This window comes from Pinus tabuliformis, chromosome 2_2 (assembly GCF_031772625.1).
Source record: "Pinus tabuliformis cultivar Carrire ecotype Pingquan chromosome 2_2, CPIR1, whole genome shotgun sequence".
Classification (NCBI taxonomy): domain Eukaryota; kingdom Viridiplantae; phylum Streptophyta; class Pinopsida; order Pinales; family Pinaceae; genus Pinus; species Pinus tabuliformis.
The window spans coordinates 159,917,359-159,932,968 of NC_142300.1; the positions used below are offsets into that span (position 1 = coordinate 159,917,359).

A 15,610-nucleotide genomic window follows, 5' to 3' on the forward strand; every position below is an offset into this window, starting at 1 on the left:
AAAATGTACAAAGAGGATTTTAGAGCCATAAAATGTTCAATATATCAAGAAAACTTCATAAAAACCCCAATTCTACAACATTTGCAAAATGAAGAAGGTATTCGCAATAAAATAGCATGATTCACCATAGAATCACTTCATCAATCCAAGAGAAAATCCCTCCAAGCACTAATATCCTCCCCAAGACAATTCTCTACCTTAGTGCTCCATTGCATCCAAGAGAAAATCCCTCCAAGCACTAATATCCTCCCCAAGACAATTCGCTACCTTAGTGCTCCATTGCATCCAAGAGAAAAGAAGACTAGTGCGCACTCTCTCTAGATGAGTAAAATGAGTATGTGACAATGAGCCTCTCCAAATCAACTTCCCTTTATTTATATGAGGGCAACCAAGTTGATTTTGGAGTAATATTGACTAAAAGGCCTAACAATTATAGATTATGTGATTAGAAATCAAGTACGTCAAAATTCGACCTACAAGATAGCTATATTAATGATCAATTATAACAAAAAGTCTCCCTTTAGCCCACATGTGTGAGCAAAAGGTCCTCCAAAGGTGGCATCATCCTCCAAAGGTGAATATATCCATCAGAATGTGCTAAGGATAGGTCCAAAGAGTGCTCTTCACTCAAAATCCATCTCCCCACCAACATGTCATCATCAACCAAGTCCATGTCATCACTCCAAACCTCATGAGAGTGATGTCACTAGTCTAGGGCATGAAATCATCATCCAAAAAGCTATGCCATCCCTTCTAGAGGGATCTCAAGTCATCATCATCATTAAACTAATCCAGGAACGGGTCAACATCTATCAATAAGGTACAATGTTAGCCTGGGGACGTCCTATGGTCTCTGGGGTACATCTTCCTTCTTAAGAATGCCTTGGCTCTAATGTGTAGTATTTCGAGCTCTATAAGGAGAGGAGAAGGTCATCATCACTGTTGGATACATCCAAAGGTCAACACTCCTCATAAAGTGGTCAACATCCTACCTATGGTGTCTTGAAGGGTCATCAAGTGGGATTGGACATCCTCTTTAAAGTGCTAGAGAAGTCTCACTCAGTCCCTCAAGGGATGGCGACTATACTTGGGAGCAAGCATCTAAAACATACCCTTAAAATCACATGAGGTCATCATCATAGGTAAAATAACCATAAGAATATGGGGCATATTTAATGTAAAAGGCATAAATTACTTCATACAAGCATCATATTCAAATGTCTTCCTAGCTTAGGGTTTGTAAAAAAATTTGCCACGCTTAGATATGGGAGGTTTATCCAAAGTCCCTATTAGGTGCTTCCAACCCTAAGGGGAGGAACAGTTCCTTGGCCAACCTAACAACTAACAAGTGCAACTAGATAGTGGTATTGTGGGAGTTTATTTATGTGTCTTTTTCTTTATTGATTTGGTGGTATGGTGGGTGTTTATTTGTGTGCCTTTTTCTTTATTGATTTTCTTTTCTTGCATAGCTTGGGCTACTAGTTTTTATTTATGCATAAATTATCCCTTAAAGATGAAGCAATTTATTTTGTTCATTGAGGTTCGAATATTCAAAGTTCCTTTCATTTTGATTGCTCATGCATGCTAAGAGTCGGGTGAGGTCTAGTGAAGGGAGTAGAGTGCGGGCTAGGCTTTTTTCAACCTATTTTATTATATCCAACTAAATTGTTGCATTTTTTTCTTCATGGCTAATGCTCTTCCTTTTCTTTTCACTGCTTCCAGGGCCCTGTTCAAGAATGAGGAAAACAAGAAGAAAATATTGGTGACAGATAGCAATACCCAAATATGGGATATGGATATGTTAAGTATGGATTACAATGGAAACACAACATCAATTAGTGCCTCCTATTTGTACCCCTCCTGGACAATGGAAAGAAAGGCCTCAAGAAAAGTCATGCTAGACTAAGGGCAAAGGATAACCACCAAGGTGAAGCATGGGATCAATAATACAACCAAAAGTGATCTATCATCCAATAAAACATGTGATCCATATTAGAATGCCCTTAAACATTAAATGAAAGCACTTGATTACAAAAATGGTTAATGTACCTTACAATGGACGACCCACCTTTATTTTATAAGTAGGATGGAGGGCCTTTGAGGCTAACTATTTATAGATCATCATAGGGTTGCTAGTTGGTGTTGAGAAATCCATTAAGGTAGCATTAAGATGAATTCTTGATTTCTCTTACTTGACATTTACCTGTGATATTATATTATTTCTTCTGTTGATTATGTTAGTGTTCTTATCATCAAATAAATGCCAAAAACATGAAGATCGTACAAAATGAACACTAAGTGTAGGCACTCAGCCAGGGCAAAACCCCTCTCTAGGGGAAAACTCAAAGAAAATTTTCTTTTCTTTAGAATCAAATCAAATGAGACAACCAAGACCCTTTTGATCAAGACCACGACCTCAAGATCTCCTTCTATCCACCAAGTTAGCCTTCCATGAACAAGTCAAACCTTAATATCATCTCAATTAGGGTTTCAACCCTTCTCTTCTTTCTTCTGCAATTTTTGGTCTCCTTGACACAGCCTTGCACCTTGCGGCCCTGCAACACCTTAGCAAACTGGCATGTGTGGCAAATGATAGCAAACTTTGGACCTTCTATTCTCCTTCGTTTGGCTTCCTTTTCTTCTTATCATAGAATAGTCTCTTCTTTATGTAACTCACGCTTCTTTCTCACTTCAAGTTGCAAATCGAATGAGTTGTGTGTATCTCTCCTTCAATAGGTCGAATGCATAGGTATAAATAGTAGTTTGAAGTTATTCTTTGAAGCCGACTTGAAGGAATTGAGGCCAACTTGGTGGAGGAGGATTATATGACTTATTTTCATTAAAATTAATTTTCTTTCTTGACATGCAAAGCCCAAGAAGGGTCTATTACAGGATGACAAAGACTAGGGTTCATGACATAAACCTAGAAGCCTTCAATGGAGGCTTGACCTAGAAACAAAAATAAAATGAGCATGAAACCCATGCTCATAAATAATATTTTTTTACAATAAATTTCCTTTTTCTTTCTTTTGACAAGCACAATTATGAAGTTTGACACTAGTTACATTTCTCAACACTCCCTCTTAACTAGGGAGGTATTCATAATTGTTCAACCAATACAAGGTTGACCTCAATGTGAAATATTCTTAAGAAGAGTAGAACAACATATCCCTCACTGCTAAGGTATCCTCCCAACTGGGACTAAGGTGTCATCTAGGCATTTGCCACTATAGGTACCATTAGGCTACAACCCCGGTATCCATACAACACGATACCATCTAGGCCTCCATGTCCTCACACCAACCCATACAGGGATCTAAGTATCAACACTAAACCGAAGCTCCAACCGATACCCTCCCTCCCAAGTACCATCATACAGGCAGTTTTATGGTACTTTTGACTTCATCTCTTCCTTTCGGCCAAATCAGAGACATTTATCAATACGCCTACTTTTCAGGAATAGATCAACACATCCACCAATCCGAGCATGCTCCTAAAACTAACTTCTTATGGGAAGAGATTTCGTCAACACATCAGCTACTTGTTCATCTGTTGGCACGTATTGTAGATTCATGACCCCAATCAATATCCAAACTTCCAATGTACATGTTCTTGTATGCTAGAATAATCTTCGAGGTCTTTCAACTATTCTGATGTTGTTTAGGTCACCACAATATCCAAACACATTTCGACGGAAGCTTCCTTCTTCAATTACTCCAACAACACCAAACTCAACCTTAGCACTTTCCAAAACATCCAATTCTTGTTCACAACTTCATCAACCACAAATAACCATTTATAGTGCTTTAGCGTTTCTCCGATTTCTCTTTCTTCAAGGTCTTTACTATAGCTGTCATAATATGCCCTCCCTCTTAACTAGGGAGATATATACTTATCCAAGCTTCTTCTTTATTAGGAGATGAATTCATCAACAACTTAACCACACATGCTCCATCATCATATCATCGAAGAACTTCAACTTTTTGGGACATCATTCCTTCTATCCTCACACTTGGCAACAAGGTCATCAACAATGTATACTTCAATGTTACCAAGATTCTTACAACTCCCTCTTTCCATCATGGTCAACATCATCATCGAGTCATCATCAAGTATAATGTGGGTAAGCATCTTCAACATTTTGAAGACTATGTACCTGCAAATCTTCAACAACAAGTTCAACCAAGCACAAATATAGAGCATGAAGTCAACTTTATCAATATTGGGTTAGCATGTCGACACAATGAGATCATAATAAATCAAACTTTAGATATCAAAACCTAAACCTAGTTAGGTTTACAATCAATAAGGATTACACTTTTCATGCCCTAGATTTTCACCACAATCTATGCTAGGGTTTTGTCACAAACCGTAGATTCGTTTACCAAAATGAGCAACTAAATTTAATCATAGCAAAAACATTTTACATCTAAGAATTCATTATTATGTTCTAGAATCTCATATCAATCTTTACTAGGGTTTTTGTTGTAAACCCTAAATCAAACATTAAAATGTCAATGTTAGATATTCAATAATTTTGACCAAGCTAGGGTTTCAATCATACGAAAGCGCATATACCTAGGGATTCATTCCTAGGCTTTTACATTAACTACAAGGGTTTTGTCATAAACCCTAAAAATCTATGGTTTCATCATATAACCTAGACATCAACAACAAACCCTAAAAGGCTAGGGTTTCATACATCAAGAGATTAGGATTTCATTATATGTTCTAGACTTTATCAACAAACCCTAAGTAGACTAGGGTTTCATCATTAACGTCAACATAACCTAAGCATCAAAAGGCTAGGGTTTCACAGTGAACCCTAAAGGTTAGGGTTTTTTACCAAAGTAAACAAAAGATAGAATGTGAGACAAGGGTTGATTTAATTTAGAGATTAATCACCTTAAATAAGAATCTTTATGATTCAAAACCCTAGACATGAGAGAGTTAGTAATATAAAGCAAATTTCAAAATGATCGTACCTTTCAATATGAAGAGGACTAGTTATAACTCATGTGGTCTTAAACATACCTGGAGTTGCTCCTTTTTACAAACCTTGTAGGGTTTCCTTATTGAAGGGCTCCCTCTTATCATGACAACATTTTCATGGCCAATTCCATATGAGTCAATTTTAGAGTGTCCGAGGATCCAACTCAATTTACCAAGTCACCATTCCTAAGATCAACATGTCTGCTTTATTTTGCTGACTTTAATATATACCTGCAATATTCATTGACAAGCACAACCAAAATATACAAGTATAGTAGCGTGATGATTACCTTTTACAAAATCATCAAATTCCATTCTTGCAAAGGTTTTCCATGTATCTTACAAACCCTAGACATTATGAGATAGGGGTTCTAAGAGGGAGCAAGTAAATGAAGTTATATATACTGTCTAGGGTATATAATCCCTAGATATTAACAATCTTTATCATAATGAAAACTTCTCAACCCTACAAGTAACTAAACCCTAAAACATTTCATGATAGACTCCTAACAAATGAAAATGCTATATGTACCTCAAGATTACATACCTTTTGTCTTTCATGATTGAAAGATTGATGTTCCATAGAGCTTGTTGCTTCTTTTTGTGAACTGGAGTCATATAGTTAGATGACTTAAAATACAAAGAGTAATATCAATACTTACTTGAGTTTGATAAGATTTCCAAGCCTTCTTTCACAAGTTGGTGCAAAATGCCTTCTTAAGTTCTTTAGTATAGCCTTTGAGATACACTTGTTTCATTGTTGCTTCAATGTGTTATACTTCAATTTTCTTTTTCTAGGAATAAGCACTTGATCTTCTTCAAGGTGACATTATTTGAATACTTGAGAAGTTGCTACAGGCCCATTGATATGACTCTTTTCTCAAGGTATGCTCACAACAGAAATACTCATTGTAATTTTAGGTCACTTTATGAATCTCAGTTTCTATACCACTGTAAGGACCCAGGTTTGTGCGCAGATCTTCTTTCACTTTCTTCAATAGGGCTAGACACTTTATATATATATGCACAGATTTTCGTCCATTTTCCACAGGGGTCTCAGTTCCTTTCTTACTGCAGGCTTCAATCCTCTTTGGCACAGAACTATTAGGTTACTTTTCTATCACAGGACTTCAACCTAGCTTCATTTTTAGTCTTATCAAGATACTTATGAAATTTATGCCCAGAACTTTTGAAAATCTGAGGACCATACTTTTTTTCAAGGTCTTCGCTCTACCACAGAGATGAGTTTCCCTCTTATTCGCACTTTCAAAATACCTTCTTGAAACCTTGTTGCATAGGTTCGGATCTGAGGCTTTACCTCAAAGATTTCGGTCCTCAATTGTTCTTAAAAACTTCAGATCCAAAGCCTCAGGTCTGCGGCCTGTGTTAGGCTTTTTCTAGAGCTTCCTGAGGAGGGTTTCCAAGCCTTTTTCAAAACCTTTGGTCTGCTGAACTTCAGGCCTTGGTCTATACAAAAAGGAGGCTCAGAAATCAATCTTTGCTAATTCTTTCCTTCTCTAAACTTCTGTGATCTTCAAAATAGTCATGCATTGATCTTTCTAGCTGCCAAGAACATTGACCAAGCTTTGAAACCAAGTTGAGAAATCCATTAGGGCAGCATTAGGATGACTTATTCTTGATTTCTCTTACTTGACATTTACTTGTGATATTATATTTTTTCTTCTTTTGATTATGTTTGTGTTCTTATCATCAAATAAATGCCAAAAACATGAAGATCATACAAAATGAACACCATATGTAGGCACTCAGCCAGGAAAAAACCACTCTCTAGGGGAAAACCCAAAGAAATTCTTCTCTTCTTTAGAATCAGATCAAATGAGACAACCAAGACCTCAAGACCTCCTTCTATCCACCAAGTCATCCTCTCATGAACAAGTCAAACCTTAATATCATGTCAATTAGGGTTTTGGTACCAAGCTTTGAAACCAAGTTGAGAAATCCATTAGGGCAGCATTAGGATGACTTATTCTTGATTTCTCGTACTTGACATTTACCTGTGATATTATATTTTTTCTTCTATTGATTATGTTTGTGTTCTTATCATCAAATAAATGCCAAAAACATGAAGATCATACAAAATGAACACCAGATGTAGGCACTCAGCCAGGAAAAAACCACTCTCTAGGGGAAAACCCAAAGAAATTCTTCTCTTCTTTAGAATCAGATCAAATGAGACAACCAAGACCTCAAGACCTCCTTCTATCCACCAAGTCATCCTCTCATGAACAAGTCAAACCTTAATATCACGTCAATTAGGGTTTTGGTCCTTCTCTTCTTTCTTCTGCAATTTTCGGTCTCCTTAACACAGTCTTACACCTTTTGGCCCTGTAACACTTTAAGAAACTGGCATGTGTGGCAGATGATAGCAAACTTCGGACCTTCTATTCTCCTCCGTTTGGCTTCCTTTTCTTCTTATCATAGAATATTATCTTCTTTATGTAACTAGCACTTCTTTCTCCCTTCAAGTTGCAGATCGAATGAGTTGTGTGTCTCTCTCCTTCAATAGGTCAAATGCATGGGTATAAATAGTAGTTTGAAGTTGTTCTTTGAAGCCAACTTGAAGGAATTGAGGCTAACTTGGTGGAGGAGGATTATATGACTTTTTTTCATTAAAATTAATTTTCTTTCATAACATGCAAAACCGAAGAAGGGTCTATTACAGGATGATAAAGACTAGGACTCATGACATAAACCTAGAAGCCTTCAATGGAGGCTTGCCCTAAAAACAATACTCATAAATAATTTTTCTTTTCCAATAAATTTCCTTTTTCTTTCTTTTGTCAAGTACAATTATGAAGACCGAGACTAACATTTCTCAACAGCTAGCAAGCTGATCAAAGTTGGAGAAATTTTTCTCCTAAAAGCTACCCACTTGGTTGGGTAACAAGCACAATTCGAGGGATAGGTTGAGAAAAAACTCTCAACTATGCCCATGAAAATCTCAACTTGCCCTTAGAGTAAAAAACTACATTGCTATGTACCTCTCACACTTTTACTAGTTTCCTATTACAATAAAAATGAAAAATATAAGAGCATATGCACTAATCATTTTATTTTTTACTACACCTTTTTGTCCAAAAATTCAACAAGTTGTATCCTTCACATATGAAGTTCAATTGACCACATTCAAATTGCATCGAATAGCACTCGCGAGCTCTTCGTTGTACGAAAGGTTTTCAACAAAAATTGGGACTTCCTAAATTTGTCAAATGTGGATCCTCCTATATCATTTTCTCTATTTATTTTCTTTCCAATTTGCTTTGTGTGGAGACACCTTTCTCAATGTTACGAGTATCTTTTTCTTTATTTTGATTATCCAATGGAATTTCCCCTTCCTCTCTTGATGAGTGTCCAAATCCTAATAATAATCTTTGGAAGAGATGGCTCATAACAAACCAGATCTATTTGAATTGGGGTTAACATATGTAACTTGGAGTTTCTTGGCTTGGACATTGGCTCGGGCCTATATTTTCCTTCTACTAGACACCAAGTTTCAATAATTTTCATTTTTCTCCTATTCCAAGAAGAGTTTCCAACATCTCGTTGCACAGGACTTCACAAAGTGACCATATTTGTGACAAAGGTTACACTTAAATAGGATCAGCTCATACCTTCAATTCTTTAAAGCAACCAATCATCTAACTTCAACTCTCGGGCCTTCCTTTTCAAAATCAAGCTTAAAGCATAGCCTAGCACATGCATAAATGCCAAATTTCAACTCTATCCAAATCCATGTTAAGCTTGTTCCAAATAGTTGCAAGTAAGTCATCAACCTAGAGTTTCAAAGCAAGGAAGAAAGGTACACCCAAAGTGGCACTATTGAGAGAAGTCCTCTACTTCAAATCCAAGGATCACTTGTTTAGGTATAGACTACAAGGACCAATAAACCAAGGACTATTCCTAAAAAACATATAGTCAAATCCTGCCTCTAGTTCGAAGTGGAGAGCAAAAATACATCTCTAGCAAAAATATCATTGGATCTATCCTTTCATATGGGAAGGGCATTGATTCTAGATCCAATCACCTACGACACAAGGGTTTGGCCAAGCCTTGATAACCTTGTCACCACAAGTGAGTCAACATCTCAGAGATTCAAAGGAGGGGGAAACACACCCAAAGCAGCATCATTGAGGAAATTGAAGTCTAGAGACAACATATTTAGGCACATGCCATAGGAACTCGTAAACCATGAACCATTCCTAAAAAGCATAGTTGCAGCCTTCCACCTTCCTCTATTTCAAAGGTGGAAAGCAAAAAAACTAAAAAACTAAAAAAAGAAACCTTTCCTGCACAAATAATGTTGGATCAGCCCCTCCACATGGAAAGCCCGTTGCTTACAGATTCAATAACCTACCACAAAAGGGTTTAGCCATGCCCTAATAAAATCTTTGATCAAAGCATAATTCGTGTAGCGAAGGGGTTTCTTTTCTTTTGGTAAGGTCTTAAATCAAGAGAGGGCCGTCATTTTGACAAACTTGCTTTGTGAGTTTGAACCATTCAGATTTGATTTCTTCTTAGAAACTGCAACCACTTTCAAAAGTAGCCGAGAATAACTAGGGGCTACCTCAAAGGAGATGGTCAAGCCTTGAACTACATGGCATGGAAAGGGGGAAGAGTCACTCCCTTCCCTGAGGGAGTGGACACAATGCTGTGGTCTGAATCAGATCCAATCGACGCTCTTGCAAAAACCCTAGCAGCCAGCTTGTTGTAAACTTGTATCATCTAGAGTATTCCACTATAGACATGTTTATAAATTTTGAACAATAAATGATGTTTGGACATTTTTTTCAATCTTGACATTTAATTTGACATAATATTGGAACAAACTTGATATAATTGTAAATATTATTAATGTTCTTATTTAAAAATATGGGGTTATAAGAAAATCAGCTATATTATTCTCATCACCCAAGTGTATTATTCTCATGTTTTTTTCTCTTTTGCACAGATGTTCTTTTTCTGAAATTCACTGTTTCCAAATTCAAACACAAATAAGACCAGGTGAGTCAGTTGCTAGCCTATAGGTAGGACGACCTGGTGCTTGAAAGATTCTACACTAAGAATTCTATACTGCTTAATTTGGGGACCCAATTCAAAAGAAATGAAGCATTTCCTTTCTATGGACTCACTAGATTCCCTTTCTCTGACCTCTCTCATTCACTCCTCTCCTCTCTTCCTTTCCTCTTTGGTCACCAATTAATGGTTATGTCCTTTGAAAGTAAATAAACTATTTAGATAAAATGTAGTCCGAGTAAAATAAAGTGTGCAAACATACCATTCTTGGACATACAGATCTATAGTTAAAAAGACTATTGCAGAAACAATTACTTTGATTCTTGCATAAACAACTCATCTGAGCTTGATTTTCCAATCTATATGGTCAGCTTAATCTGTGTCTTTAGATTAAATGGCAAAGGGATGAATCACACACATAACTTACCCATTAACGACTAATTTCCTCATGAGATTTAGCTAACGGCATTATCCCAGGGTAGGAGAATACATCTTGCAACAACACATTTCAAAGTAGAACATCAACTGATAACTAGACAGGGCATAGTTTTAAAAACTGGAACCAAGTTTCGAACCGGCTGCCTATCCAACCATGATTCAAACCAGAACCAGATCAAACAGGATTGAACCGGATTCAATAAACTGGAATTGAAAAAAATATATAAAATAATTAATTTTTAATGAAACAAATATTTTTAAGATTACAAACCATGATTCCAAACCATTAGAGACAAAATATGCAAAGTCTGCTCATCTATATACCATGTAAGGGTGCATATATCAAAATGGCACCAAGTGCACTACATATCATCAACAAAATACATAAGCAATGAGGCTCTAAATGGCCTCTAGAGTCCAAAAACAATGCTACAACTCAAGCTACTAGGCCACTAGCCTACTACAAATCATTGATCAACATGATCACTCATCAAACTCAGGCTTCCACATTAACTTGATTGCTTGATAATAACTCATTGAGTTTCCATATAATAACATTTTTGCTAAGGCCATAACAAAGGAGTTCAACAATCAACACCACCAACATTGGGGTACATATAGGGCTTGGTGCTCCTGATCAAATGCCAATCACATACCCTCATACATGATATAATCTAATGAAAACAATCCCATTGATCCTGAAATCTTGAAAACTGTTAAGTCTGCTACATTTTAAATGGGATAATGAAAGTCTATTTTCTCCATATGAAGTCCGATGAGGTTGGAACCACTCTCAAACATCCCGAGTCATTTCTTGGTAATGTTAAAAATTTAAGAGAATTTAACATTACTAGTATAAAGCATCTAGAGAGTGTTAGGGAGCATCAAGGGAGCACCCTGGGAGTGGACAATTTAGACTTGCTATCTCTCTCACCAATAGTAAGTATTTTGCTTTAGAATTACAAAACTAGTGCATGCTTATTCCAAGGTGGCCGGTTTTTTACAAACCTGGCCAGTTTGGTACCTACCGGTCCTAACCGCCCATGAATCGGGTTTATTGCTCCAGTTAGCAAGCTCAGGCATCTAACTCGCTGGTTTGGCCGATTTCCAGTTCAACTTGAAACAAGCTTATTGTGGATTTTAGAAGCTTCCATTAATCAAGCCGAAGCTCTAGCGCTTTGTCAAAGGTTAAAGATTCTAAATTCAAGAGGGAACAAGAGCCTTATAGTAATAGGGGACTCAATAATTATAATCAGGCACATGAGTAACCAGTCAAACCCCAAGAAATCAATCTAGCAAGGATCATTTATACAACAAGATGGTGTCGAGCAGCTTTGAATCTATAGAATTTTTCCAAGTGTTGAGGGCCTTCACCAAACATGCTAACCATTTGGCAAACAAAACAATTTTGCTAGATGCTGGATCAATAAAGAAAAGTGGGGGATTACTTCATTATCCCAAATCCCGTAGAACATAGTTCATTCAAAGTGAAGATATAGGCATTTAAAGTTTAAACCCTCGCCGACCTCCAGTACCTTCAACCTTTTCGCACACAATCCAAATGAAGAATCACAAATTGGTTAGTATATTTGGGAGCGAGGCAGATAGGACATTCGAACTTTATGTCGGGTTCAATTCTTCCTCAAATGCTCCATGAGTAGTTGTGAATGTGTTTCCAAGGGACTTTGTCTCTATCCTTTGGCATTCTGTTGTTGGGTTGAGGTGGGTTCCCGTGCACCAATGCTTCAGGTTTTATTTTGCTTTCAGTCCTTTGGTCTGGCTTCTAGGCTTCGTGGCATGCTCTAGTGCTTGCTTAAAGCTTAGAGGGGTTGGCATCAGGAAAGGATGGCTAGCCGTACTAAGAGAGGAACTGAACGTCTTCTCGCAGATATCCAAGCACTCCTTTCCCATCTCAATAACAGAATGGTCAACCAAATTGAGGTTTAGAATTCCAAGTATGCAGAAATATGAGGCATGTCGGAGTAGGCAAATTGAGAAGCTCGAAGTGATGTGCAGCATTTTATATGAGCTGGTTCTAGGTCTCTCTAGGAGCTCTCAATCACTAGTCTCCCATCCAAAGGTATCAATTGGCTATCAACTGGCTCCGTCCCTGCTGCTGTAAAGGATGAGGAGACTGTCCAGCAAACACATGGAGATTGGGAGATGGAAAATTTCGAATTTGTGTTCCAGCTGTAGGCAGACATCAAGCGGGAAGTTCTTGGAGAACACTTCTTTTATTAATCTCAGGTTTTTGAATGTTATATAAGGTAGTTTTGCTCTTATATCAGAATGTGAGGATCCAAACTAGTTTACTTCATAGTTATATTTTCAAAACAGTAATATCAGATCAGCTTTATTGGCACCATCTTTGAAATATTGGGACTTCTTGGGAGACTGACTTCTGAAAGTCTCATTTTGTATGCATTATCATACTATACGGTGCAGCCGCAGCAACTTTTTAATGCAAATTTTAACCATTTCAGTCAAATTAATTTGAAAAAATAAAAAAATAAAAAACAAAAACTAAACAGAGCCAGATCCTGTAGCCTCTGATTGATGATGCTTCTGGAGCATACGACTAATCACCGCCTACCTTGAACCAGATAAGCTAAATTTCATCTCATTCGTGTGGAGAAAAGTGATCAATTAAAAAGAGGAATAAATAAAGCGGAAGCCAATATGAATAGAACATCAACTGATAACTAGACAGACTCATTCTGCTCTTTAGAAGGAGTTCAAAATTCCTTCTTTTCCGTATTAATGAGGCTGCGATCTCGACTCTCGATCTAGGGAAGTGTTGTTCCTTCTCCCTTAAAATAGTTATGCCATTCCTCGTTTTCTAGGTGCGTTGAATTATTTCATATGTGTATAGCCTGTGATTAATTTTCTGGAGCCTGCGACTAATGTCCACCTACCTTGTATCATAAGCTCAATTTCATCTCATTCATGTGTGGAAAAGGAAATGAATAAAGCTGAAGCCATTGTGAAAAAACGATCAGGCATGGGAATGGGGATAGGGGTATTTGAGTTACTTACCAGCCGATGAGGTAGCCGAAGGCAAGAAAGTAGGTGATTCTTCCACAATGGCGCCTGCAGAAGAGCATAGATCCATAGCCTATAGAGATGGGCACGAGAAAGTGTAGATTTGAAGAAAATCCAAAAGATAGGTAGGACAACAACGCCCCCGTTAAAGCGGAATAGAGGTGTCGCCCACTCCCCATGAATCGACATGCCCAACTCACTGGAATGGTCGCGACAAAACACATCAGAAAGCGGAGAACAGGCATGGACACCCCCAAAATTGCCGCCACGTTCTCCATGTCCACACCAGCGCCCATGCCCACCGATCTGTTCTTTCACCACGGAACTGAGAGACAGAACACAGACACACAAGACTATTGCGGTCGTCTTTGAATAAGAACCTGAAAATTATTGCAATTCCGATAAAAATTAGTTGGTCTTCCCAATGGGGGCAGTTGGTCTTCCGTATTGGTGAAGTTGGTCGAAGCATGGTGGTTTTTCCGCTGAGATATATATTTCAAAAATCAGACGTTGTTATAATGAAATGATATGATATTTTAAGTTTAAGTTTAAGAGATTAAAAATAGTTTGTGAGATTAATTGTTTTTTGTTTTTTTGTAATTTAAATTTTTTTTAATTCAAATTGATGATGAGTTTACTCAATCTTTTAATAATCCCTTTGCTGAAAAGACATTGCCAAGAAATTGATGATAACATGTTCTCATAACTTTTTATGATGTCTCTGAATGCATCACATTCTAAAATGAAATGTTTTTCCAATTCCACAGCCCCAGACGTGCAAAATGTACACACCCGTTCTTCCCAAGCTTCTTTAGGCCTTTTCCACCGTCATTTTTCACACCAAAGATGATGTGAGTTGGTCCTTAATTGAGCAATAAGAACCTTTGCCCTCCACAAAATGCTAGCTCCAATGAACTCTTTTTGTTGTAGATCACACGTAGGGTTGAATTCCTCAATGTAATATTTCTTCTTTCTACCCAACTTTTTTCCCCATACCTTTTTACAAAACTTCTCCATAACAAAATCCTTTAGCTTCTTGCTATTTGTGGGACAGGCATTGAGGTAGATATTTCATTTTTACATCATTGAAGATAACATTAGGCCATCTGCCTACTCTCATTTGCTCAATTATTTTTACATATCTTATGAGCCGCATCATAGCAATTGCTTCAATGGGAGTTGCTCCGATTTCACTCAACATTATCTCATAAGGCACTGAACTTTTTATTTTGAACTTTCTCATGATCAAGCATTTTTGGATTTCCTTAATTTGTTTCCATTTTGAGACGAGAGTGCTGCTAGCCCACAATTCACACCCATATAGCATCATTGGACAAACTAGGAGTCCAAAAAACACTTTAATCTTTTTCCAATCCCATAACTCTGTCTCTCTACATTTGTTTTGAAGAGCATATAATGTTTTCCACCCTCCTAAAATTCTCTTCTTTTTGCAGTCCTCCCAATTGAGTTTGTTGTTGAAATCAATCCCAAGGTACTTATATTCATTTACTTCTTCAAGAATGTTGTCTTCAAAGAAGAAAGTATGTTGGTTGTGCTTCCTTTTACTAGAAAAAAAATCATTATTTTGGTTTTGCTAATATTGACTTGCATCCCCACTGCACTACAAAAATGATCAAGGGCATATAAGTGCATTTGCAATCCATGGACCGACTTACAAATCAATACAATATCATCAACATATAAAAAAAGCTTTATCACAAATTCCTCGAACCGAACACCATCTCCACCTTGTAGATTTAGCCACTCTTCTAATTTATCAATATATAGACCAAAAGGAGTAGGGGATAGAGGGCAACCTTGCTTGACTCCAATGTCACTTCTGAAGCTTTCTGAAATACCTGCTGAGGTTCTAATTTTGACTTTCACTTCTTCATAAAGTTTGTGGACAATGGCTCTATAATGCACAGGAATTTCAAGTTCTTCCATTCTACGCCACAACATATCCCTAAGCACTGTGTCAAATGCTTTTTTAAAGTCAACAAAGCAGCAAAATACTTCTTCTTTGTCCTCCCAAACCTTTTCAACAATGTGTCTCAACGTGATGCCATGATCCATTGTAGAATGTTTCAGCCTAAAACCTGCT

The 15,610-nt window shown here is 37.3% G+C and overlaps 1 protein-coding gene across 1 annotated transcript in view; it reads right to left on the bottom strand.

Annotated features, from left to right (window-relative positions):
• LOC149191913 (lysophospholipid acyltransferase 1-like) overlaps positions 1 to 13,973 on the bottom strand; it is a 161,518-nt gene extending 147,545 nt beyond the window's left edge. Inside the window, exon 1 of the mRNA XM_089404410.1 lies at positions 13,501 to 13,973. Within this exon, the coding sequence (XP_089260536.1) occupies positions 13,501 to 13,802 (302 nt within the window). The 5' untranslated portion in view covers positions 13,803 to 13,973. The remainder of the gene's footprint in view (positions 1 to 13,500) is intronic.
• Positions 13,974 to 15,610: the final 1,637 nt, after the last annotated feature.